The 24,106-nt window shown below is 51.2% G+C and overlaps 2 protein-coding genes across 7 annotated transcripts; one reads left to right on the top strand and one right to left on the bottom strand.

Moving 5' to 3' along the window:
- Nucleotides 1-664: 664 nt before the first annotated feature.
- Nucleotides 665-23,963, bottom strand: LOC122677339. 6 transcript variants are annotated; one of them, XM_043877331.1, is made up of 9 exons: nucleotides 23,539-23,963; nucleotides 15,922-16,092; nucleotides 14,137-14,236; nucleotides 11,961-12,046; nucleotides 9,946-10,052; nucleotides 9,654-9,693; nucleotides 8,075-8,168; nucleotides 5,996-6,134; nucleotides 665-1,910 (listed from the first exon to the last, which is right to left on the bottom strand). In XM_043877331.1, exons 4-9 carry the CDS (start codon nucleotides 11,998-12,000, stop codon nucleotides 1,308-1,310), a joined length of 1,023 nt encoding a protein of 340 aa, XP_043733266.1. In that variant the 5' UTR covers nucleotides 12,001-12,046; nucleotides 14,137-14,236; nucleotides 15,922-16,092; nucleotides 23,539-23,963; the 3' UTR covers nucleotides 665-1,307. The 6 variants fall into 6 exon arrangements, 5 of the variants coding, with proteins under 5 accessions (XP_043733266.1, XP_043733265.1, XP_043733267.1 ...); XM_043877330.1 differs by having other exon boundaries at nucleotides 14,137-16,092; XM_043877332.1 differs by lacking the exon at nucleotides 11,961-12,046.
- On the top strand, nucleotides 6,341-8,303 carry FOXE3 (forkhead box E3). The gene has a single exon (XM_043877335.1). The coding sequence runs from the start codon at nucleotides 6,607-6,609 to the stop codon at nucleotides 7,534-7,536; it is 930 nt and encodes a 309-aa protein (XP_043733270.1). The 5' UTR covers nucleotides 6,341-6,606; the 3' UTR covers nucleotides 7,537-8,303.
- Nucleotides 23,964-24,106: the final 143 nt, after the last annotated feature.

The following is a 24,106-nucleotide window of genomic DNA, read 5'->3' as shown; positions in this document are numbered from 1 at the left end:
GAGTGCTTGAGACAAACCTCAGAGAACTAATGGATCTTGGTGAGTGGAGGTGGTCAGAGAGGGAGAGAAATGAGTAGAGGGTGACGGCCAGTTCCTGGAGGTGTGACAAAGCTGGGGTTTAAGGCACTCTCTGAGATGGACGCTGGAGGCCCCTCTGCCCTGGTGAGGAGTGAATGGGTATGAAGAGTCTGCTGCTTCCCCAGAACTGGAGCCTCGTTCCAGTTCTGGAGATTCACAGAGCATCGTATGCTAGGCCTTCGCTGCCTGGTCTCTTAGCCGCCAGCCCCTTCCCTCTTCAGTCCATTGCTGTCACGCTGATCTAAACAACGGATCTGACCTTGTCACTCCCCTGCTGAAAAATATTCCAAGCCTTCCTGTTGTCTCTAGAAAGATGCAATCTCTGAAACTTGGCAAATAAAGTCATCTATAATCTGACTCCACCTACCTTCTCTGTCTCAGTACCCCGATGCTCTACACTAGCCACAGTAAACAATAATAATAACAAAAAACAGCTCATAATGTTTTTATTTTTTTTTTGAATTTTTTTATTAGTTGGAGGCTAATTACTTCACATTTCAGTGGGTTTTGTCATACATTGATATGAATCAGCCATAGATTTACACGTATTCCCCATCCATAACGTTTTTAGATAACAAACTTTTACTAAAAGACCAAGTGATTTTTTTCATCACATTGTTGATCTGCTTATTTTGACATGATTTACAATATTTATTATTATTTGGTTCACAACTTTTGTCTTTTTCACAAAATTTTGTCAGAAAAATATATATTCTTCATCTTAGAAAAACTGTTATAGTCATAGGCACCACTTACCAAGACCTATGTTCTATTAATAAATGTATTCAAAACAACAAAAGTTCAATGTTTTCACTAAAATAAGCAAATAATTAAAGCTTTATTGAAAAATAATAATTTTAAAAAGTTAACAGTTAACAAGCAGTATTGATGTGTCAGGCAGTGTCCTGAGAATTTTACAGGTATTTAGCTCATCTAATTTTTTTAACTTTTTATTTTATACTGGAGCACACAGTTGATTAACAACATTGTATTAGTTTCAGGTATACAACAAAATGATTCAGTTATACATATACATGCATCTATTCTTTTATAAATTCTTTGCCCAATTAGGTTGTCACGGATATTGAGCTCATCTCATTTTTAGTAGAAAAATACTGAAAGTCTTGCACTTCCCAGAATGGACTATATTCTCTTGTCTTTGCACCCGTGATTTTCTTGTCCCATTACTTAGCCATCCTTCCGACCATCTGATTCACATTTATCCACTATCAACTTGTACCAGGCACTATACTAAGTGCCAGGGATTCAAATATGAGTGAGACACGGTACCCGTAATGTGGGAAACAGACACATGGAAATTCAGTAAGTGCACTGATGAGATGAGGTGGGGGCACAGAGAATGAGCCCTCATCCAGCCTGGGCCTGCCCCCCTGCAGTTGGACTTCTACCCTCTCAGGAAGCCTTCTGGCTTTGCCAGGCTGGGTGTGCTCCCTTTTCTGTGCCCCTACCATCCCTTCTCTGCCCGCATCATACATTGACCACCCTGTATGGGCAGTGGCTGCATGGCTGCCCTCTCCTGGGCATAGCGAAGGCAGAGGACAGTCTGACTCTTCACTGACCCAGCACCTAGGACAGTCTAGACACAGGTCCTTGGGATTTGCTGAATGAGAGTGCTTGAGGAATGAAGATGCACGACGAGGGGCAGCCTCCTCCTGGGTTCTTCTCTGATGCTCTCTCTGCAGAGTCAGGCCTGCTGCCCCTGTTCCATTTCCTGAGGCTGGTGCAGGCCACTCAGCCCAGAGGGTGTTGCAGAGTTCAGGCTCTGTGGGTAAGGCTGGGGCTGCTTCTTTCATCCCTGGTTCAGGAGCAGCCTGGTTAGAAAAGGCCATCCCAGACTGGGCATCCAGTATGCCCCCTCGCCAGGCTGCAAATCTCTGCCCCTGACTTCTGAGGAAGGAGCAGTATCTCGGGCAGCTCTGGTCTTAGAGGTCAGACGGAGGAGGCCCTGAGGTGTCAGGGCTGGGGTGGGGGTGTCTCCAAGAATTCCTTGAGTTCCTAAGCCCCTTCTCAGCCTCTGGGCTATGGGTTCTGTGGCAGCTGTGATGGAGGGCTTCAGGAATAAATGACTCTAGAGTGGTCTCAAACTAGGGTGCTGCTGCTGCTGCTAAGTTGCTTCAGTTGTGTCTGACTCTGTGCGACCCCATAGACGGCAGCCCACCAGGCTCCTCCGTCCCTGGGATTCTCCAGGCAAGAACACTGGAGTGGGTTGCCATTTCCTTCTCCAGTGCATGAAAGTGAAAAGTGAAAGTGAAGTCGCTCAGTCGTGTCTGACTCTTCGAGACCCCATGGACTGCAGGCTGCCAGGCTTCTCGGTCCATGGGATTTTCCAGGCAAGAGTACTGGAGTGGGGTGCCATTGCCTTCTCCATCAAACTAGGGTATTTGAAGAATACTCTAGGAAGCCTTTCAGGGCCTAGTGATAGCTCAGGCTGGTCCTTTGGACCCTCACTGGGTTAACATAGCTCTTTCTCTCCAGAGTTTTGGCGGGGCAATCGGGGGCCCTCCTAAGGTGTCTGTGAATCTTGGGGCAAGGACCCAAGATAACTTTCAGCCTCAGTCCTCTCTCCCAGGCAGAGTGGCTGGGAAGCTCTGGCCCCCACCCTCTGATCCTTGCTTCGAAGGCCCTCTTGGCTCATGGTGCCTCTGCAGAGGTGGGGCTGGGGGCAGGGAGCCTTGGGGGTTGATGCTAACAGCTTTGGACAGGGTGGGAATTTCCACTCCTATCTAGGGAGCCATCAACACTGTGTGCCCTGACCTGGGCCTTTGGCCTCTAAAGGGCAGTGGGAAGGCCGGCCCCAGGGCCAATCCCTGGCCATTAATCCCTCCTGCCAGCCTGAATATCCACCCAGCATGGTCAGACAAAGGCCTGCCCAGCCCAGCCACTGTGTTCCTCCCGCCCCAGGGGCTCCACTCAGACGCTGGGCCGCCTGGAATCCAGGCCCATGAGAAAGGGGCCGCCTTCACTGGCCATCTTATGCCCGGATGCTCAGCCGCATCCCGTCCGGCCCAGGGCCTGTGAAAAGAGGGCCCAGCCACGCTGAAAACAAGGATTAGCCCTTGGGCCACCCCCTGACACCGGCCTGCTTGGCTCCGGGAAGCAGGCCCAAAGGAGGGGGCCAGGCAGACACAGAGAACTGGAAAAGTCTGGGTTCTCACCCCTTTGGCCCAGCTCCCTGCCCCCACTCTCCCCAAGAGTAGCACAGCCAACCACACATTCAGTACCACTTACTGAACATACACTATATGTCCCAGACTCTACACATAGACTGGAAAATTGATAGCACAAGAAAATTTCAATCTGCCAAGGGAGGTAGTAAGAGTCATTCTCTTACAACCCACTCCCGACCCCGGGAGGCTGTGGAAGGGGTCTTCGGAGAGGGGCTTCAGCCCTAAGGGAAGGGGAGAAAGAGTGGCTCTGGTTTCCTGCCTGATAATAGCGGCAGCATTCTGCTGCACCTGGCTCAATACATGCAGGCGCTGAAATCATGTCTCTGGCTCTGCCTCTCTCCTTCCCTTCCTGGTTTAATACCAGAAGTGCCAGGTGTGTAGTAGAAAAGAAATCTCTTATTTAAAGTCTATTACCAGGTGCCAGTGTGGGCCAGGCACTTTCATACACGATCTCATTTGAATCTCATAACAACACCAAGAGGGTCCATTATCGTCCCTCTTCGGCAAGCGAGGAAACTGAGGCTCAAATGAGCAATCGGCCCTGGACACTAGGCTCTTTGAGCCAGGTTCCCTGCTGCTGCAGCTGCTTGTCTTGCCTTCCTCTTTGGTGAGCCGTTCACTGTGACTGCACCATGTTATGCTCCTAAGGCCTGTGCCAGGCAGTAGGATGCAAGCTGGAGAGGGGCTCAGGTGGGGTCTCTTCATGTATAAACCAGGCTGACTCTTCACTTGTGGTGGGAGGGTGGTTGTCTCTAGATCTCTCTAGAGTGTCATCTTCTCCTTCCTCTCTGCTTCTCGGTCCTCTCTGCCTGTCTTTCTCAGAATGGGTGGTAGTTGTCTGGGTGTCCATCTCTTCACTCTGTCTCTCCTAAGCACTGGCAAAGGACCTGGCACAGAAGTGCTCGATCAATGATGTGGGTGAAACTGAGGCCAGGAGAACTGAAGGAAGGACGGATTTGGATCCACGTGGTATTGATAGGACTTGTGGATTGCTGAGACGTGAGGAGTGATGGGGGAGGGAGGAGCCTGAGATGATGCCCAATATTTCTGATCTGGGTGGTAAGGGGCAAGGGGTCCATTGGCTGAGATTTGGACTGCAGGATGGGGACGAAGATGGAGTTGGGGGTGCACTGGGTTGAGGGTCATGTCAAATGAACACTTGGATATGCTGACTTGGAGGTCAGGAGAGAGAGGCTAGGCACCAATTTTGCAGATGAAGTTGTGAGAGCTGGAAGGACTCTAGAGTAAACTATTTCAATAGTCTCAGCTTTAAAATATCATGGTATGATGGTGTGCTGGTACACTGAACTCTGGGTTTAATCCCACCTGCCACTTACTAGCTATGTGAAGTCAGGCAAGTCTTTTAACCTCTCAAAGCCTTAGTTTCCTTCTCTGCAAAACAGGGATAATAATAGTATAACCTCACAAGGTATTCACATTTAAGTGAGCTACTGTATGTGTTTACCACATACACAATGCTCAGTAATGGTGGCTGTTATATTATCTGCTGAGATTGGAGCTGGGAGAGCAGGCTGTTGAGCTTTGAGTTTGGAATTTGAAGCCCTAGGCCCTCTGGCTGCTGTAGCTAGCTTTGATCATCTGTACCCACAGGCACTCCATATCAGCCAGAGCTGGGGTGAGACACCTAGGGCTCCAAATTTAAGGAGGCACTGGCTCTCAAATGCTGACCTTGCACTTGTATCACCCTGACAGTGAGCACTCCCTTAAATTTGGGCCACTTGGGTAGTCTTACTTACTCTCAGCCCTGCTCCCTTGAACTTGCCTATCTCCAGGAGAGACAAGCCTCTTTAAAACAAGGCTTTTTCATCCCTTAGTTCCCTCCAAGCCAGGTCTGGCTTTCCTCTCACTTTGGAAAAGTTTCCTAAAACAGGCTCAGGGGTGCATCTCTTTTGAACAGTGAGGTGGGTGGTGGTATTTCCTAGAGATAGATTTTAATAAAGAATAAGGGACCTCCTCATCACCACCTTCCCCAATGAGCTGTGAGTCTGGTGTTTCTGGAGCTTCCCAGATGGCACTAGTAGTAAAGAACCCTTCTGCCAAAGCAGGAGACACAAGAGACCTGGGTTCAATCCCTGGGTCCAGAAGATCCCCTGGAGGAGGGCAGGGCAACCCACTCCAGAATTCTTGCCTGGAGAATCCCACGGACAGAGGAGCCTGGTGGGCTACAGTCCAAAGGGTCCCAAAGAGTCAGACACAACTGAAGAGACTTCGCATGCACGCACCCCGCAGAACATTCCCCAGTGAGATGTGAGCCTGGCATTTCTGAGCCAGTAAGCAGCTCGCTCAGATTTCCAGTCTATGGAAGCACTTGGGGGGTCTCTCTCTGAGCCAGTAACTGCTTCTTGGAACTTTGGGCTGTGCGGCTGTGTTTTGTGCATCTTCCCAGGGTGCATGACATGAAGGTGTGAAAAAGGGAGCCTTTTTTTCTAGAACAGAATATGCATGGAGAAGAGGCATCCAGAAGGTAATTCCAAATTACAGATTTTCTAGCGGGCTCTTGATTTAAAGTAATCAGTTCTCCAGTTCCCAAATCTGCTGGCTGGATCGCTTTTCACGATTTTGTTTTTTCAAAGGATGCTGGCCTGGACGGGACAAGGTTGTGGGGGAGATAGCGGAGAGAGGAGACGCTAACCCTGGAGCCAGGAAATATCCTCCCCTAACAAAGCCTGCCTCCTGCTCTTCCCTTCCCCCCTCCCTCCCCAACCTACCTTTCTCCATTGTCTAACGTCCTGGGGTGGGTTTGACACCTCTTTGACCAGCACAGCATCAGGATGCTGAGGGTTGGCAAGTTGGCTCTGGGCGGCTCTCATCTCTGCCCCAGCTGGGATTGGAAGGACTGGAGGGGTACTAGGAGAGAAGGATGGGACAGGACTTAGCTGAGAGAAGTAGGATGGGGAGGGGGCCCAGAGAGTGCTCTGAATGGATGGATTTGTGATTGGCATTGACCCAAAGGGGTGGCGGTTGAGGGAAGAGTGGGAAGGGAAGTGGGCTGATTGAGTCTGGTGTGATGGGGCTTGGGCCAGGGGCTGACCCAATGGAGATGGAGAAGGGATGAGGCTGGGTCTGGGAAAGACTGACCCAAAGGGATGAAGCCAAGGGAGGGGTGAAAGGCTGCGGATGGGGAAGAGAACTGTCAGCCTTGAAAGAGGATTGGGAAGGCAAATTAGAGGGGGAGGCACTGGCCAGCGAAGGTCCGAGCCCTCGCCCCTGGCTGGGGGCACAGAGGGAGGGGACCGTGTCCATATAAGGCAGGTCATTGGCGCGGCTCTCTCCGAAAGCGCGGGCAGCCCACCGTATTCCCACGACTGGGCGCAGCGATATGGAGCCGCCCGCAGCTTTCTCTGGCTTTCCCGCCCCGCCCTCGGTCGCGCCGTCGGGGCCGCCGCCGTCGCCGCTCGCCGGAGCCGAGCCCGGGCCGGAGCCCGAGGAGGCGGCGGCGGGCCGCGGGGAGCCGGAGCCTGCGCCGGCGCCCGGCCCGGGCCGGCGGCGGCGGAGGCCCCTGCAGCGCGGGAAGCCGCCCTACTCATACATCGCGCTCATCGCCATGGCGCTGGCGCACGCACCGGGCCGCCGCCTCACGCTGGCCGCCATCTACCGCTTCATCACCGAGCGCTTCGCTTTCTACCGCGACAGCCCGCGCAAGTGGCAGAACAGCATCCGCCACAACCTCACGCTCAACGACTGCTTCGTCAAGGTGCCTCGCGAGCCGGGCAACCCGGGCAAGGGAAACTACTGGACGCTCGACCCGGCGGCCGCCGACATGTTCGACAACGGCAGCTTCCTGCGGCGCCGCAAGCGCTTCAAGCGCGCCGAGCTGCCCGTGCTCCCGGCCCCGCCGCCGGCCGCCGGCCCGCCGCCCTTCCCCTACGGGCCCTACGCTCCCGGCCCCGGGCCCGCGCTGCTCGCGCCGCCGCCCCCGGCCGCCCCCGGCTCCGCGCCGCCCGCGCGCCTCTTCAGCGTCGACAGCCTGGTGAGCCTGCCGCCCGAGCTGGCAGGGCTAGGCGCCCCCGAGCCGCCTTGCTGCGCGGCCCCCGACGCCGCCTTCTCGCCCTGCACCGCCTCCCCGCCGCTCTACTCACCGCCGCCCGACCGCCTGGGGCTGCCCGCGACGCGCCCCGGCCCCGGCCCGCTGCCCGCAGAGCCGCTGCTGGCCTTGGCAGGGCCGGGAACCGCGCTCGCCTCCCTCGGCCCGGGGGAGGCCTACCTGCGGCCGCCGGGCTACGCGCCTGGGCTGGAGCGCTACCTGTGAGCCCCCTTCCCATCGGCGGGGGGCAGCCCGGGCCCCTCTTCCTCAGGAAGGGGCGCTGCTTGGGAGCCCCAATCTCTGTCTCCGTGCCTTAGAGCGCACCTCGGAGCTCCCCAGCTCTGCCTCGTGGACTGAGCACACCTGTTTCACCCGCCGCTGTCCCTCATCCCCGGGGAACCTCGCAGCATCTCTCCACTGGATTAACCCCCCACCCCCATCCCGAATTGTAAGGCCTGCTTTTCTTCTCCCTCCACTGTGAGCCCTCATCTGTGCATGCCCCCGACCCCTGCACTATTTTGGGTCCCATGTCCGGGGACCCTGGAGCACCACCTGTGAGCCACCACCTCGAATTTCTGGTGAATTTCAAGCCTTTGGAAGTCAGACCTTCGATCTCAAACTGCCTCCCAACTGGTCTTTAACCTCACCTGGGTGTTTTGTTTTTTTTTTTAATAACACATTAGAGGCCAGACTCCTAGGTCTGTGACTCCCTGGCTGTTATCCTTTCATTCCCCCCACAAGCTTGTCCCCCACTCCCACTTACCTGTCCGTTCCGTTTCCTACTGAGAGAGCACTCCCCTTTGACACAGACTGGAACCTGGCTGAGCTCCTCCAGACCCCAGGATAGCTCTTCATTTCTGAGACAAGCAACACCAGGGACTCCTTGACTTCAGGAAGAGTTAGTGGGCTGCCCCATCATCTGAAAAACTTGAGACTTACTAGATTATTATTATTTTAATTAAAACTAGTTTAATTAAAAAGAAGAAACTTTCCTCTGGGCTTGGTGTGCTGGCTGGTGACTTGGAGTGGTCTGGGGAGGCAGTAGGGAAGTTCTGTTCAGGATCTTGGGTTGCCACATGGGGTGAGCCCCTTGTGAGTTACCGGGCAAAGGTTCTTGAAGTAGGATTAGGATGTGATTCAGCCATAGCTGTGCACATAATAGGCCTGGTGAAATGCCATCCATCACCTGCTGGAGAAGCTGGTAAAGATGGGGCATGCAGGTGAGTGTATTTGGCCAGTGCGTTTGTCTGCTGTGTGGGATTATTCCCAGCTCCCATGGATAAGGGAGCAATGGCTACTCCTCCAAAAAGCACTCACTGAATGTGCCAAGCACAGGGAATGTATCACTAAACAAATGGGCAAGATCCATGCTTTGAGCTTATGGATCAGTGGCGAAGAGACATTATCAATCAGTTCTCAGAGAAATGAGACAAGTACCCTAGAGCCTTCCACTCAAACTGTGGTCCAGGTACCTGGGAGCTTGGTAGAAATGCAGAATCTTAACTCAGACCCACTGAATCATCGGTTTCCACAATTTAACAAAATTCCAGGGTGATTAACACGCACAGTATTCTGGAGTAAAGGCACTGTGCCAAGGCTGGGACTCAGTTTAAAAAGCTATTCCCTACTTTAAGGAGTGGGACCAGGCTGGAGAACCATACATGCCCTGCGGAACTTCTGGAGCTGGATTCTGCACCCCATCTTAACTCCCCTGCTGAAATGGGAGCTGGAGCAGCAGGGACTTGAGCTGATTCATGACTGTCCCCAGCACCAAGGACAGGGCAGCACTGAGCACTCAGAAGTTGCAGGAGAGGGAGGGAGTTGGCCTTTGACCCTATCTCGCTTTCTGGTGCTGATCCAAACGCTAAGCATCAGGCTTTTCCCAGCTCCTTTGCCCCTGGGCTCTCAGTCAACTAGGACCTGAATTAGGTGTGGGGAAGGGCAGGGGAGGGGATCAGTGTGTCTGAGCCCAGGGTGAACGTGATTTGCATGTTGGACGTGCCTGATACAAGTGTTTAAAGCTCTGGGGGCAGCGATAGAGTGTGAGCACAGGGAGTAAGCAGCTCATAGAGGAGAAAGGTTCAGGAAATCTGAGAAGGCAGGGAAGGCCCTCTTTGGAGGTAGGGCAGTAGGTATGCACAGGCTGGTATGAAATGCTCTGGATAGACCCCGTTCCCTCAGCTATTAACCCCTTTGGGCAAGTCAGATCTAATTTGCCTGATGCATAACAGCCCTTCACTCAATATTTGATGACTGACTGAATGAATGAATCCCTAGTGTCTAATATTGTGCTTGACTTACTGAATAATGATTGGGCTGACAGTACTTTGGCACCTTCTTACCCATTCTCACTTGCAGTCCTCCCACTGATCTGCAGCAGAGCTGAAAGACATGGAGGTGGAGACTAAGTCCCCATTGGTCCAATGAGAAAATCACCCCTCCCTGCAGCCAAGCAGGTAGGGAAGATCCCGCCCTCAGTTCTCTAGGGAATAGAGCCCCGGGGAGATCAAAATGCAAACTCGCTTCTGCTTCAAATGGTGTTACAGTCCCTCCTTCTGCCTCACAGAACTTCATGATAAATTCCTTTCAAATTCAAGAAAGTTCCACAGACAGGAAGAAGAAGTTCCTTCTTACTTGGCTGAAGTCGGGAAGTGCTTCTTGAATTCTGAATTCAAATCTCATTTGCCATACAAGTCTCTGTCCCTGGGATCTTGAAATAGTGGGGAGGAGATGAGAAATGTCTGCATGGAAATACCAGAAAGGTAAATACTGACCTAGAAAGTCAGAAAGATTTTATTTTAAAAATGCTTCTTTAATTTTCCTGTATTCAACATCATGGAGGGCTGACTGTGTCCCGGACCTTGTGCTGGGCTCTGAGACCAATAGGGATACAAATGAGAGTGTTTATGCCCTTACAGAGTTCATTGTCTGGAAAGCTACATGTCGTAGAGCATCCTAAGAATTTTGACACTTTGGGAGGTGTTGAAAAAAACAAAGCAAAAGTCTTAATTCAATTCTGTCTTTAAAGCACCAAATACTTTTTTTTCTAGAAGTGAGATTTCAGTATAATTTCCTCTGCCCTCTTTTTAGAGGAAATAATTTCAATAGTCTTCAGCAATGTTAAGCAAATACTTACCCCTTCATTTTTATAGAAAACTTGATATCATCTTTACTCTGAAGATACATTTTTTAACACTTAAGTTTTGTTTTTATTAAATTGAAACAGTCACATAACCTAACAAGTCAAATAGCAATCAAAGACCTTAGGACTTGTGCTTCATTTCTTAGAAGCATCTATTTTCAGTTCATATTTGTCTCCTTTGGATCTACTTTCCTATCTCCATGCTTACACTATTTTCTCTTAAAACAGAATGATTAACTTCCTATTATGATAGATGATCATTTACCTCTAAATCTCTATCTCTTCCCCACTCCACCTGAAATTACCAACGTTTGGTTAAATTAGTTTCTAGGATTTACACTACTTCTTCTTCTTGTTTAATTACTAAGTTGTGTCTGACTTTTTGTGACCCCATGGACTATATAGCCGATCAGGTTCCACTGTCCATGGGATTCTCCAGGCAAGAATACTGGAGTGGGTTGCCATTTCCTTCTCCAGGGTATCTTCCCAATCCAGGGACTGAACCTGCATTTCCTGCAAGTTAGCAGGCAAATTCTTTACTACTGAGTCAACAAGGAAGCCCTTTTACATGACTAATGCCACATAAATTTTGTTCTTCAATAAGTTGCTAGTGTACCATGACTAGGCTTCCTTTTTTTTTTTTTTTTCCTTTTGGTGCAACTTTGAATTTTCCTGGAATTATTGCCTTATTTTTTTTTTTTTTTCATTTGCTTAGCTTTATACCTGTGGCTAAAGCTTCTTCCCATATCTTCCAATAGCACAGTTTTTCATGACGTCAAACCTATCAGGAAATCTGTCATCGCTTTTGGTCATGTTTTTCCTTTCCCGGGGGCATCTCTCCCAGAGCCTTCTGTCCTTCACCTTGAGACTGGGCTGATTGTGCTCCATGTCTGCTACCCAGATGTGGCCCTGAGATTTCCCTTTACTGTTTTCCTTGGAATTCCCTCTATCTCTATTCTGTGTTGGATCCTGTGCTCCTGGGATTCCAATCTCCCCTTTTGATTTATTTCTTTGTTTCAGTCGAGGTCAATTTGGGGAAAAATTTTGCATTACCTGAAACTAAGATGATTATTTTAGCATGAGAAACTAAGTTTGCATTTTGACAACTAAATAATTGTGTCAAAGCTGTGTTCTGTAGACCTTATTTAGGGGTGGTTGAGAACGAGGGGAATGGGAGACTGTTTCCTGGGTTCAGTACACACTTCCCGCCTACCCTACCTACCTACTGGGAAACTTGGAAGGAGGCTCAGTGTTATAGAAATGAGGGATGCTTGTTTGGATAGGAGAGTTAAGCTATGGGAACGGTCCTGAGTTCCTTATAAGAATAAGGAGTTACTCATAGGTGAGCTGAGAGGGGCTGCTTCCTGACTTAGGGGGATTTGGAACCCCCGGAAAGAATGACTTTGGGCCCACAATGGTGCTGGGCTGCTCAGAGTGCTTAGAGGGCCTGTGCGATTCGGCTCAAGAAAGTGGCCACCATCACCCTGGCAGGTAGAAAATTGAGTACCTAGGAAAGTGACGTCCTTGGCAAGGACACAGGCCAGCATGTCAGTAGAGAAGCTCCTTCAAGTAATCTTCAGGGTTGTGCTTCACCTGGGAAGGGAGAAGAAAAAATGGGCCACATGGAGAACCCTCTACTGCTAGGGACTGGCTTGGCTGGTTTTAAGCCCATGGGAAATACCGAGACGTATGAGGTAGGGGGAAGATTTTGCAGGATACAGGAGGCTAAAGTGGTCTCCTCCTAAAGGAATAAAGCTCTGTGGGCCCCCAGAATTGATTTTAATTTTTTATTATAATGTCATTTAGTACAAGCAGGTGTAAATTCCTTAGACTTGTATCTCTCATATAACTGTAAAACAAAGTATTTTAATAAAAATTCAAACAGAGCTACAAAATAAAAATTCAAATTCATTACATTAATCAAATGTAAAAAAAGACATTGTTTTGCTGAAACGAAACACTTGTACCATGAATGTGACCAAACACTGTAGGTCTTTGGGTTTGGTGTGCCTGACCAGTGATGGCTAAATCCATCCACTGTTTTTTTTCTTCTGAATGAAGTGCAAGCATTCCTCCATGTAGCAGTGCATGTCACCAACAGGCCCAAACACTGTACTTATTTATCAAGGCTACATCATTTTTTACCTTATCTCAAGATTAAAGAACTCCTTGATAATAAATACAAATGAAGACTCTAAATACCAAGTTTCTGATACGTATGATATCAGGAGGTCATTTAAGTGATCCACAATACGCTTAAATAAATATGTTTAAGATTACTATTGAAACAAAAACATAACATTAAAAAATGTTCATAAATTTGTGATTGTATAAGAATACGTTCTTGGACCAGATTTTGAAACAAGCACTTGAAGATTTAAGTCGTTTATCTAAGTAACTAAAATTAGAGGATAATTATAGTTTCAGACTATAAAATCATAAAGGTGAGAATAGCACATATTAAAATCCATACAATGCAGTCGTAGGAAAAGTCTGAAAGGAAATTTCATAGCCCCAAATATGCTGTTAGAGGGGAACTGGGGTGGGGTGGGGAGACCAATTAAAAGGCTACTGCAGTATCCAGGCAGGAAAGGATGGTGGCTTGGTAGCAGTAATGGTGGTGGTAGAGAAAACTAGTACAAAGGTATAGAAACAAGCAGCCATTGGCTAAAACCATCCTATTCCATGGAGGTTACATACTTTCCCATTTAATCGCAGCCTCATGCCCACTCCCTGATAGCTCAGTTGGTAAAGAATCTGCCTGCCCCCGTAGGGGACCCCCGTTAGATTCCTGGGTTGGGAAGATCCCCTGGAGAGGGGAAAGGCTACCCACTCCAGTCTTCTGGCCTGGAGAATTCCATGAACTGTATCATGGGGTCGCAAAGAGTCGGACATGACTGAGTGACTTTCACTTCACACGCTCACTCTGAAACTTCGAGGGGCATAGGCATTTGCCTAGCAGACAATCTGGTTTCATTTGACTAATTTAAAGAGTAACTAATCTTAATAGGGGCTTCCCTGGTGGTTCTGTGGTTAAAAAAAAATCCACCTGCCTAGCAGGAGATGTGGGTTTGACCTGCGGGTTGGGATGATCTCCTGAAGAAGGAAATAGCAACCTACTCCATTATTCTTGCCTGGGAAATCCTATGGACAAGGGAGCCAGTCCATGGGGGTCTCAAAAAAAGTTGGGCACAACTTAGTGACTAAAACAAACAACAGACGTGTGAGTACAGTAGAAAACAGAAAACATTGCCAGAGACCATTCCCCCACTGCTCCCACCAGAAAGCACTTAGGCTAGCCAATATTACCAGTGATTCTTTCAATCATTAAGGAACCTATTTTTCTAGTTATATAAATTGTTCCAGAACACAGGAAGAATGGAAGTCATCCCAATTCTATCTACTTAATGATGTTATCAAAAACTGATAAGCAGTGAACATGCAAACGATAGCTATTCTCACATATGAAAGAAGCAGCAGAGTTCCTTAATGAAATATCACCAAATTGAAGCCAGTAGTATATTATAAAAATGCACGATCAACCAAATACAGTTTATTCCGGGAATGCGGCATGGCATTATTAGAATTCTTTACCATCTGAGCCACCAGGGAAGCCTGTTACAATTCTTAGCTTCACTTAATAGATGATGAAATCGAGTATCATAAAAGGTTAAGTGACTTACCCAGGTCAAGCTGCAAAATGACTGACTCAGAACCGGACTCCAGGTCCTCCTGACTCCCAAGTCATTCTCTTCCTCTGAGAGAGGCCAGTGGAGATGGAAACTTGGGTGGAAAGCCCCAGACACCAGTAAAATTCCTCATCCCAATATCTGTGTCCCCCCAGCTCACACCCACAGTCCTGATATTGAAAGCTACTCTCCCAAGCCAAGTGACAGGTTCTGGTTTCCTTTTTCTTTCAGTTTTCCCCTTCCTCCCTCTTGAACACTCCCCTTCTCTCTCCCCTCTCCTTGAATCAGGTGTCTCTCCCCTGTTCTCCCCTCATTAATTTTGTGGAGGCAAAAGCGCCACCTATTGGCCACCTTGTATGCACCTGATTTGAGCTGCAAATCTATAGAAGAAAGCTAGGATCCATTTGGATGCCAATTGGGGCTGAGAGTGGCTTCTGATCTCTGAAAGGCACTTGCTCATGAGGAGCCCAATGATTTGTTTTACAAGAGAAAACGGGCTGCAGTTTCCACCTCCCCCAGGAAGCCCTCCAAGATCTTCCATTCTCCCCTATTCTTGGCAGCTGCCCTCTTTTATTAAACAAAAGGACTCTCAGTGACTGTGGTCAGAATTTCATCTACTCAAACCTCACTGCCCTCCTCCCCGGTGGCTTTCCCAGAGATGTTCTGGTCTTCAGATTTGGGAAGGCTGGGCACCTCCACCCTGGGTGGGTCTATGTCCTGGGTATCAATCTGTGCAGGGTGATCGCTACTTTTCCCTTCCAGCCCCCAAATCCTGGGCATCACTGGCAAGTGTAGGGACCTCCAGGCCTCCTGCCAGACATTGCCATCTGCCCTTCTGGCCCTCCACGTTCAGGCCCCAATCATGACTCCCTTCTTCTGATCACAGAATCATGTTCTAAGATGTGTTCCTCTCTGGCCTTTGATTTCCTATCTCCTTGCCTCTAATCATCCAAATCTGAGTAGCCCCAGTCTTGTGGGAGGAGGTGGACGAGGGAAGATCAAGCAGAGCCCTTTGTGAGAGGCAAGCATGTGATGATGAGAGCCAAACTCCTGACTGAAAGCAAATCCCTCCACAGCTGGGGAACCTGGGGTCATCCCAGATTGATGACATCAGCTCATGCAGCAGATGGTACCATTCCAGGCTGACCTGGGCTGGGAAGAGCAAGAATCTGGGCAAGGTCAGGCTCTACAGAAACATGATAATTATTATTGCTGTGAATGTCAACTGCTCACATTTGGAGTTATAGATAAGGCACAGTACTGTAGTTAAGAGCCCTGATTCTGGATCCAGACTGCCCAGAAGAGAAGATGCGCTTCTCACATGTCAGATAAGGAAACTGAGGATGGGATAAGTAGGGAGGTGTATCTGAGGTGACACAGGAAGGGAGGGGAAGGTCTGGGAGTAGATCCCAGGCCTCAGGTGCAACTGCTCCTCTCCAGTCTCATGAACAAACCAGGGGAGGTACATTCCCTTGGCAGGTTGGAGCAGGCATGCTAAAAAATGTCAAGGTTGAAGAGAAGAGCGAGGAGCCTCACCAAAGCCTCCTGACTCCTAGTTGGCTCCAGCTGGAGTACTAGGTTTCATAAATCCCTGAGAGGTAGTGCCAGGAAATTTCCTTGGTTTCTGTCTCCAACCTAGCTACCTGGATACTTTACAAGTGAGAAAACTGAGGCTTAGAAAGATTATTTGTCTGAGGCCAGTAAGTGGTGAGAGTGCTCTTTCTGCTCTACCTGGATGCCTTAAGATTCGGGCCCAATGATTGTCCGGCCTCTACTCACGCATTTCCAGTGATGGGGAGCTCACTACCATCAAAGTAGCAAATTGAATCTCTGAAGGACAGCCATGATGCAATTTCTCCCTTCCATGGAGTCACAGAAATTGAGTCTCTTTATAACCTTCAGATTCCCTTTTGCCTTGGTCTTTGTGCTCCAGGACAGCCCTGTAGAGATCTGGAGATGGTGGCTATGTCAACACTGAGTCCTTTATTCTCCAAGCTAACACCTCCCAGACCAGGCCTCATGTCTTTGAGACATTCCCCCATCCCTCCCTGTATTAATTACGGTTAAGTTCAACTGTGAGCAACTGAGCAACTCCCCCCCAACCTTACATACCAAAGAAAATTCCACAACAGTGGCTTAACCAAGATTGAAGTTTATTTCTTTTTCACATAAAAGTCTGTGCAAGCAGTTCAGAAGGGCGTGGCACCTCAATGGTCTCAGGAACTCAGGATCCTTCTCTGCTGTGGTGCTGCTGTTTGTGAAAAATTCGACTCAAGCTACTACGCAGAAAGGGGAATATCTTTAGAATACCTGAGAAGGCTAACAGTTCTAGTTTCAGGCAGAGGAAGAGGACTCAACATTGTCACTAAGCTCTAGCTCCTTAGGGTGTTTTCATCTGTGGTTGGACTTTGATGTCAAACAGCACTCTCCACATAACAGGAAGGATGGCTGCTGGCAGCCAGGCCTGCGTGCTCATCTTCTGATCCAAAAGGAGAACTTCCCAGAGGTCCACGTCCATGTCTCCCAGAGCCCCAGAGTCCTTATAGCCTGGCATCTCAGAGTTCATATATTGAATCTTGTAGAAGGAGTGATTGGCTTGACTTAGGTCCTACCTAGGCCTATCACCTTGGGCTTGCAATGCTATGTTTAATCCAACCAGGTTGCCTGTCTGCTCCTGGAGGCAAGTAGGAGGAGGACAGAGACTGAACAGCCCTATCAGGAGGACCACATGGAATACAGAAGATCTTACCCAACAGAGATGTGGGACATCTCAAAACTGAACATATTCAGCTCACCATGCTAAGGAGATTAAGTTTTGTCTCATAGGCAACGGAGAGTCCCCAGGAGATTCTGGCAAAGTGTGGCTGGTTTGATTGATCAGAACCATTTTAAAGGAAAGAAACTGAGGTAGAGAGCATGAGAGAGAAATCCAATGACTTCTGGGTTCAGGGACCAGGGGAAAACTCTCCCTGATGGGGGCACACATTCTCCTTCATTCAGAGAAGGGGACTGACGGGGGAGAAAAAAATGTCATTAGAGAACACATATCTCTAGTGATGATGTAAGCTAGATACAACCTTGTCTAGAGTCCCAGACAGAGTGAGAAGTATGTCATATGATTCACTCATTCATTCATTCATGTATCCACATATCTAACATTATCTGAGTGTCTACTATGTGTTGGATTTTGTGCCTGGCAGAAGGTAGTGTTTAATGATGGTGATAAGAAACAGTTATTGAGCTTCTCTGAAAGTTTCAGGCACTGGGCTAAGTGCCTTATTTCATTTAATTCCCACAACTATTCAATGGGGTAGGTTCAATTATTACCCCCATTTTGTAGAGGAGGAAAGATGAGGATGAACACAATGTAATTTCTGTTCTCAAGGAGCACAGTCTAGCGAGGGCAACAGACTAAAACAAATTGTGACATGAGAGGGAATCAGCATTTTGGAAACAGAGGCAGGAGCTCTGCACAGCCTGGCCAATGTGGGGTGTTATGGGGTTGGGGGAAGCAACTCAGAAATCTTGACATTTGAAATGGATGGATTAGGAGGAGTGAGCTGTGTGCAACGTGAAGACATGAGAAACAGCAAATCAGTGTCAAGGCTGGAGATGAGGCTGGACAAGCAGGCAGGGACCAGGCTGCCTGGTAGTCTTTGCAGAGAAGCACATGATGCCCAGGAGAGCATCCCTGAGGAGGCTTCCAGGCAGGTATCACAGGAGCCTCCTACAAATTACATGCCAATCACCCTCCCAGCTTCTCCCTTAACCTTCCAACTGCAAGCACCAGAAGGCCTTCTCTGGCTGACCTCAGATCTCAGCAGCACTCTCTGGGTATTTATTATGGGCCCCTCTCTCCCTTTCCAGGTTAGAGGAGAGGGTGGTATTTGCCTGAACTGAAGTTGTTTTCAGCTTCCAACAGACCTGCTGGCTGATGTAAGGACACTTGGCCAATCACTGTAATTTGGAGCCCTTCAAACTAGCTTGATCTGGGTTGGAGTCAGGGGAAAGAAGAGTTTGATCTTCCAGGGCAACTTTGCCCTCCCTGCCCTCCTTACTGTCCCATCCTGGAGCAGGAACCCCCACCCCCCAACACCCGCCTCCACACATGTACAAACAAGTTCCTTCTGGCATTTCTCCTTCCTATTCAGGTGAAATGGAGTGGGCTCTGGGCTGGGACATGGGATCTAATTCCACCTTTGCTGTGTGACCTTGGGCAAGTCAGCCCTCTCTCTGACTTGGAAATGGATCTCAAATTTCCCCATCTAAGAAATGAACATTGAAAATAGACAGTCCAATTTTGGGATAAATGATTTCATTCTTTATTTACTGGTGGTGAAGGGGGGAGGAAGGAAAACAGCACATCCAGCACGGAATGCAAAGGGTGGGTGGAATGGATGGATTAATGACCCTTTCTTTGGAAAGGGTGCCTAGTACGGTAGAGGGCTAGAGGCCAGGGCTCAGGCTTTAGTTTCTTAGGAGCTCAGAGCAGGAAGAGGAAAAGATGATTTGGGCTCTCAAGAAGGCGTCTTTCTGGAGAAGGCAGGATTTGAAGCTTGGGTACAAGCTGGGAAAGGAAACAAGCATGCGCAAAGGGGAGTCCAGAGGTTATAAGTCTCTGAATGATTTTGCCAACAGAGTGGGGTGGGGAAGGGGCGCTTTGATCCCAGACCTGATCGTCCAGTCCCTGCCTCGTTGCGTGTCTGCGCGGCTCCTCCAGAGGTCGCTGTTTCCTTGGAATCCGTCCCCAGCTCCCGCGCTGCAGAGCGGGGACTCTGGTCCCCTAACTCGGCTTCCGCCGGGCTTCCGCGGCTCCACAGCAGCTCCAGAGGACTCAGGCCCAGCAATATGTACTCCCCCGCGCGAGGACTTACGGCATCATCAGTGACCCTGCCTGGGGCTCCGAAAGGCTAAACGTGACGGCGCGTTTGCGCGTTCGTGCGCATAGGGTAGGGGACGCTCCGCACCCGCCCCTCCCTCTCCGCCCCAGGTCGCGGCTGCGGAAAGCCGTCCGGTTCCCGAAGCACTGCGGTCCTAGCCGCCGGCGAGGAATTCATAGGAAGGAGGCGGCCGCTGCAGTCCTCCTGGTTCTCCGCGCGAGGCCCCTGTCCCCTCCTCTCCTCGCCATGGTGCAAGCCCCCTGCCCAGGTTCGCACCCTCACATCCTCCTTCCCTGGAGTGTCACGCCGTGGCCCAGAGTAGGTCTGCAGCTCGCGACCAGGTCGCAGTCCTTCGGGTCCCGATGTGGAGCTGTGGGCCTGGCTGGCGATCGTTCCAGGGCTGTCCCCGGCCCAGATGTGCGGTCGGGAAGGGGAGAACTCGGCACCGGCGCCGGCCTCTCAGAGACGTACTTGAGCACACAAAAGCACCGTCGCCCTACGCCCGGAGGGGCAGACACTCGCACGCGGACCCAGGACACACTCCGCAAGGCACTCTGACCTGATGCCCAGGCCTCCACACACCTGGAAGCGTCTCCAACTCCCCACGCCCTGCCGCATATCTCCCAAGCGTGTACGGCCGGCCGGTCCTTCCCGGTCGCTGCGAAGCCGGCTTTCCTGGTCTGGCGGGTGGTCTGGGACCCAAGCTGTTTTTTCATCCTCTCCGGAGCCCGCAACCCTCTTCCCGCGAACTAAACGGAGTGCACAAGCTCCGCGGCGCCCAGAGCTGGGGCCGGAGGGTGCTCCCGCGAGCCCCCATCACGCAGCCGAGGGACGGTGGCCGTGCACAATGGAAGGAGCGAAAGTCGTTTCCTCCAAGAGGCTGAGGATTCCCGAGGTGTGGGGGACCGCAGAGGCACCGACCCCTGAGCCGGTGCAGAGCTAGCCAGCTTAGGAGTGAAAGAGCTCCCGCCGCCCGAGGCCCTGCCATTTCTGGGCTCGCGGAGAGGCCGGTCTCTCCCTGAACTCCTTTGTGTATGGAGCCCCACCGCCTGCAGCTCGCCCCTGCAGGTCACACGATCTGGAGTCTCCCGCCTCCCACTCAGGGCCAAGACAGCCGACCGCCTTTGAGCAGGCGAAGATCTGGAGGAGAAAGGGGAGATGGACCCGCTGCGGCCCAACCGCCGTCTTGCTCCAGAGCTGCGGCCCCGGGGAGAGACCAAAAGAGCGGGTGGCTGCGCGGTACCTTGGCTAGGTTTGTGAGTAAAATCAGAGAAGCATGCAGGCGTGGGGTCCCCTGCCTGGCTCAGGAGGCGCTTTGCAGCGGGTCTGCATGGAGGAGTGGACCTCCGCGCTCACCGCACGCACCGTGGGAAGGCCGCGGGAGAGCTCCGCGCCGCGCCCCCGCCTCTAGCTAGCTCTGCGCCGCTCGTGGCCGGTTTCGTGATGACAATTATATTCTTATAATCATCCGAGAGCTCTCCTTTCCCTCCAGTGGAGGAGAAGAGCACGTCTACAGGGGCCAGAAGAAGAGCAGGGAGGAGCCATAAGGGGAGAGACGCCTTTGATAGCTGCACAGCGCAACAAACAAGCAGCAACCTCTTGTCGGTGCTCCCAACATTTCCGAGTGGAAAATTCCCCGGATCGGCGCCCGCCATCCCCTCCCCCGACGCTTTCTCCCAATCCTTTCTGGGCTGCTCGAGAAAGGTGGCTAAATAGTGAGACGGAGGAAAGAAGAGGCTGAAAACTACCAGTGACATTGTAACCAAGACCCGCACAATCTGTCGCCTCCTGCTTCTTGGAGGCTGCAGGCATGGGAGCTGAAAGCCTAGACTTCTGTCAGCACCCAGGTTTTCGCGGCGGGGAGTGACAGACACACCCAAGGACGCACACACGATCCAGAGACGTCGAAGAGGCAGTCTGCAGGCAGGAAAGACTGGAGCCATGAGAGAAGGGCAGGAAACTAAACGAATCCCGAATATTGGGTCGCCCTTCTCCCAGCCCCAGGGCACCTACCCCTGGCATTGTTCGAAACAAATTTGGCCAGAGCTTTGGGCGGAGTGAGAAGCTCCCAGAGAACACCCCTCCCTAGGCAAGCGTTGAGCTTGGGTCAGGTGTTAAGCAGTGTTATTTGAATAAATAAAGGAGTTCTAGTCTGGGAGCCTGGACACCTGGGCCCAACCCCACTAAGGGGCCCTTCAAAAAGCCTAGCAAGTCACATGATCTCCTTGGCCTGTTTCCATTCTTATAACTATGTGTTCTGAAGAATCTGGAGGATTTCTTAAGAATCACCTTGCAGAACAGGGTTGGGGAGCCAATGTCTTCTTTCCTTGACCCGAGTCTCAGCAGAATGGAGGGTGAAGCAGGGCCAGACAGAGGTGTGGGCTGGTGGCTGCAGCTGCTCTGTAGAAAGGTAGTCTTGACTGGAGCAAGAATCAGGATATTTGGACAGCAAATGCCTCAGTTAGTGTTACTCTGAGCTTGGGCAGGGGGCTGGAGCAAGGGGAACCAGGAGAGAGTGCTGGCAAAGAAAGAAGCTACTGGTTCACATTTGCCATTTTAGAAATAAAAACATTTAGAAAGTGAGATGGAGAAGGATGATGCCAGTGTTGTTTTTCTCTCCATTTACTTAGACATTACCAGAGCTCAGCTGGGTTGGAGCTTGTGTGTATGTGGTGGATGGTATGGAGTGTCTGTGAGTGTCAGTGAGAGGCCTCTGTAGTAATGAGCAAGCTTGGGGATTGCATAGGTTTGCCAGATAAAATAAATCTGGTAAGTCTAGCAACCCTGGGTATGTGAGTTTATCTGCACTCATGCAAATATTTCTCCCCAAGGCTTTTATTTGCTTCCTGGAGGGTCCTAACACCTATGAAATTATGATTTCAGGGCCACTAGTCTGTCCAATTTCTTGATTATGGTTTGAGGACTGGAGCACTTCTCTTTTCCCAAGGACAGTCTTTTTTGCGGACCTAGCACACTAGGTGGATCCGGTTGGTCTGAAGTCCCAGATGGGGATGCCCAGCAGACTTGCTCTCACAGGATATGCCTTCCACTCTCTTCTGCCCTTAGCCAAATCGCTGGGGAGGATGGAGAATTCTATTATGAGGATTCCATGACAAGGGTTGCACCCAGCCATGCTTTTCCATGTTGGAGAGGAGACTGAGTCCCCCTGCCCCCCAGGCCTCTGTTGTCCCACCTGTGGAATACACTAGAACGGAGACTGCTGTTGGGTGAAAGATTTCATCCACTCTTACGTGACCCTGCAGGGCGGACAAATCCCTTCTACTCTGCCCCCAGTACTATCTACAGAAAACCTAGTTCAGTAGGCTAACTGCAGAGGACTATTAATAGATAGCAAGGGTGTAACCCAGCCCAGGGCTAGGAGGGGGTTTGAGATCCAGATGGGAGACTACACTGCCCGGAACCCTTTTCTCCCCAGGAGTCTGCAAAGTGCCTTCAATATCCTCCTTTGTATCTAGCCTACAGTGATGGGGCTACTTTTACAAATTAGTCAGGGGGTGGATGTTTTTAACCTCATTTTTACAAAGAAAGAAACACAAAATACAAAGAGCGGGTAAGAAGTGAAGCCAGCACTGGGATCCCAGCAGGCTAGCTTCAGGGTCTTTGCTCTTAACTACTGTTTAGAGCAGGAAACTGAGGCGGCGTGTAGGGGTGGAGAATCACTGCTGACTGTCCTACAGTCTGCGACAGCTGAGCGCAGCTAGGGCTCGCCGCCTGCATGCCTGAGCTTTGACCACTGTGGGGCGCTGTCGGGGCAGCAGCCGGTCCATCGGCTCTGTACTTGATCACGTCCAGTGCCCATCTCCCCCGTCACCCCCAGAGGTTGAGACGGCCCCAGTCTGAATTGGGAGTTACTGGTTGCTGGAGGGAGGCCAGGAGAGGAGGAGTCCTAAAGGCATGGCCAGGAACCCAGCTGATAGAAAAAGAGCACGGAACCAACACCGCGTGCACAGGATTGTGAAAGCTGAAGGCAACACTGGCTTGTGGTTGAGGTCAGGGTTCATTGACGGAGGTCTCGATGCTGCCTGTCGGTAGAACCTGCAAGTCCAGCAAGAGAAGGGGGAAGGGAGAAGGAACGCAGGTGGCTCTGCAGTGCGACTGGGGGTGGGAGAAACGGGGAGACTGAGAAAAAGATTCTCAGACCGACGAACAGAAATCCAGATAAATGCAGGGTTTCCACAGAAAACAGAGGCAGAGATTCACCGAGGGCTAGAGAAACACAGTCACAGAGCCTGAGTGAGACAAACGGGTACCAAGAACCAAGAAGATCGGATACAGCCAAACTCAGTGATGGGCCGGTCCGCACTCTCGAAAAGACGACCAAAGCTCCCCAGAAAAGCTTTAGGAAAGCGGGCAACGGGCACGCGACGCGCTCCCTGGGTCTGACCACACACAGTTCCCCGTCTGGAGTCCCGCGGTGTGGCAAGGGGATGGGGTCCCCTTGTGGCGGGGTCCAGGCCTTGGAGGGGAAGACAGGGGCGCAGCCAGAATCGCTCACCTCTCCGAGGCCCGAATCTGAGAACGCCAACTTTGCTCCTTGCGATCACTCAAGTGCGTCTCGCCTTGGGCCGGAAGCCGCTCGGGTTCCTTCGGGCCCCGCTCCGGCAGCGTTGGTCCCGGCGTCTCAGGCTCTGCTGGTGCGGCTCCAACTGCGCTTTGGCCTCGGTGGCCCGGGCGCTGCCTTGGGGAGATGACGGGTGGGGGACTGCCGCTGCTACTCCCAGCTCCAGCTGGCACCCGCGTGAACCCTTACCATCCAGGGCTGAGCGCAGTGAAGGCAGCAGCTCCAGGGAGCGAGGGTTTGCGGGATCTGCGGGCAAGAGGAGAATCTGCCTCCGGCCACCCGAGCAGCGCTCCCGCCGAGGCGGCTGTTTGTTCCCGCCGGGCCCCTCCGCCGAGGCACTCTGCCCGCCCCCGCCAGCCCCACCCCGCTCAGGGAGCTCCGCCCCGGACTCGCGCTCTTCCGCCTTAGGCTGCCGCCAAGCGGGAGGGACTAATCCCCCGACCTCTCCAGCCCGGGGCGGGGGAGGGGGAGCTGGGGCCAAGACCGGCAGAATAAGGGGGGC

Source organism: Cervus elaphus, chromosome 20, assembly GCF_910594005.1.
Source record: "Cervus elaphus chromosome 20, mCerEla1.1, whole genome shotgun sequence".
In the NCBI taxonomy this organism is placed as follows: Eukaryota; Metazoa; Chordata; class Mammalia; order Artiodactyla; family Cervidae; genus Cervus; species Cervus elaphus.
This window is presented reverse-complemented; position numbering and strand designations above follow the sequence as displayed.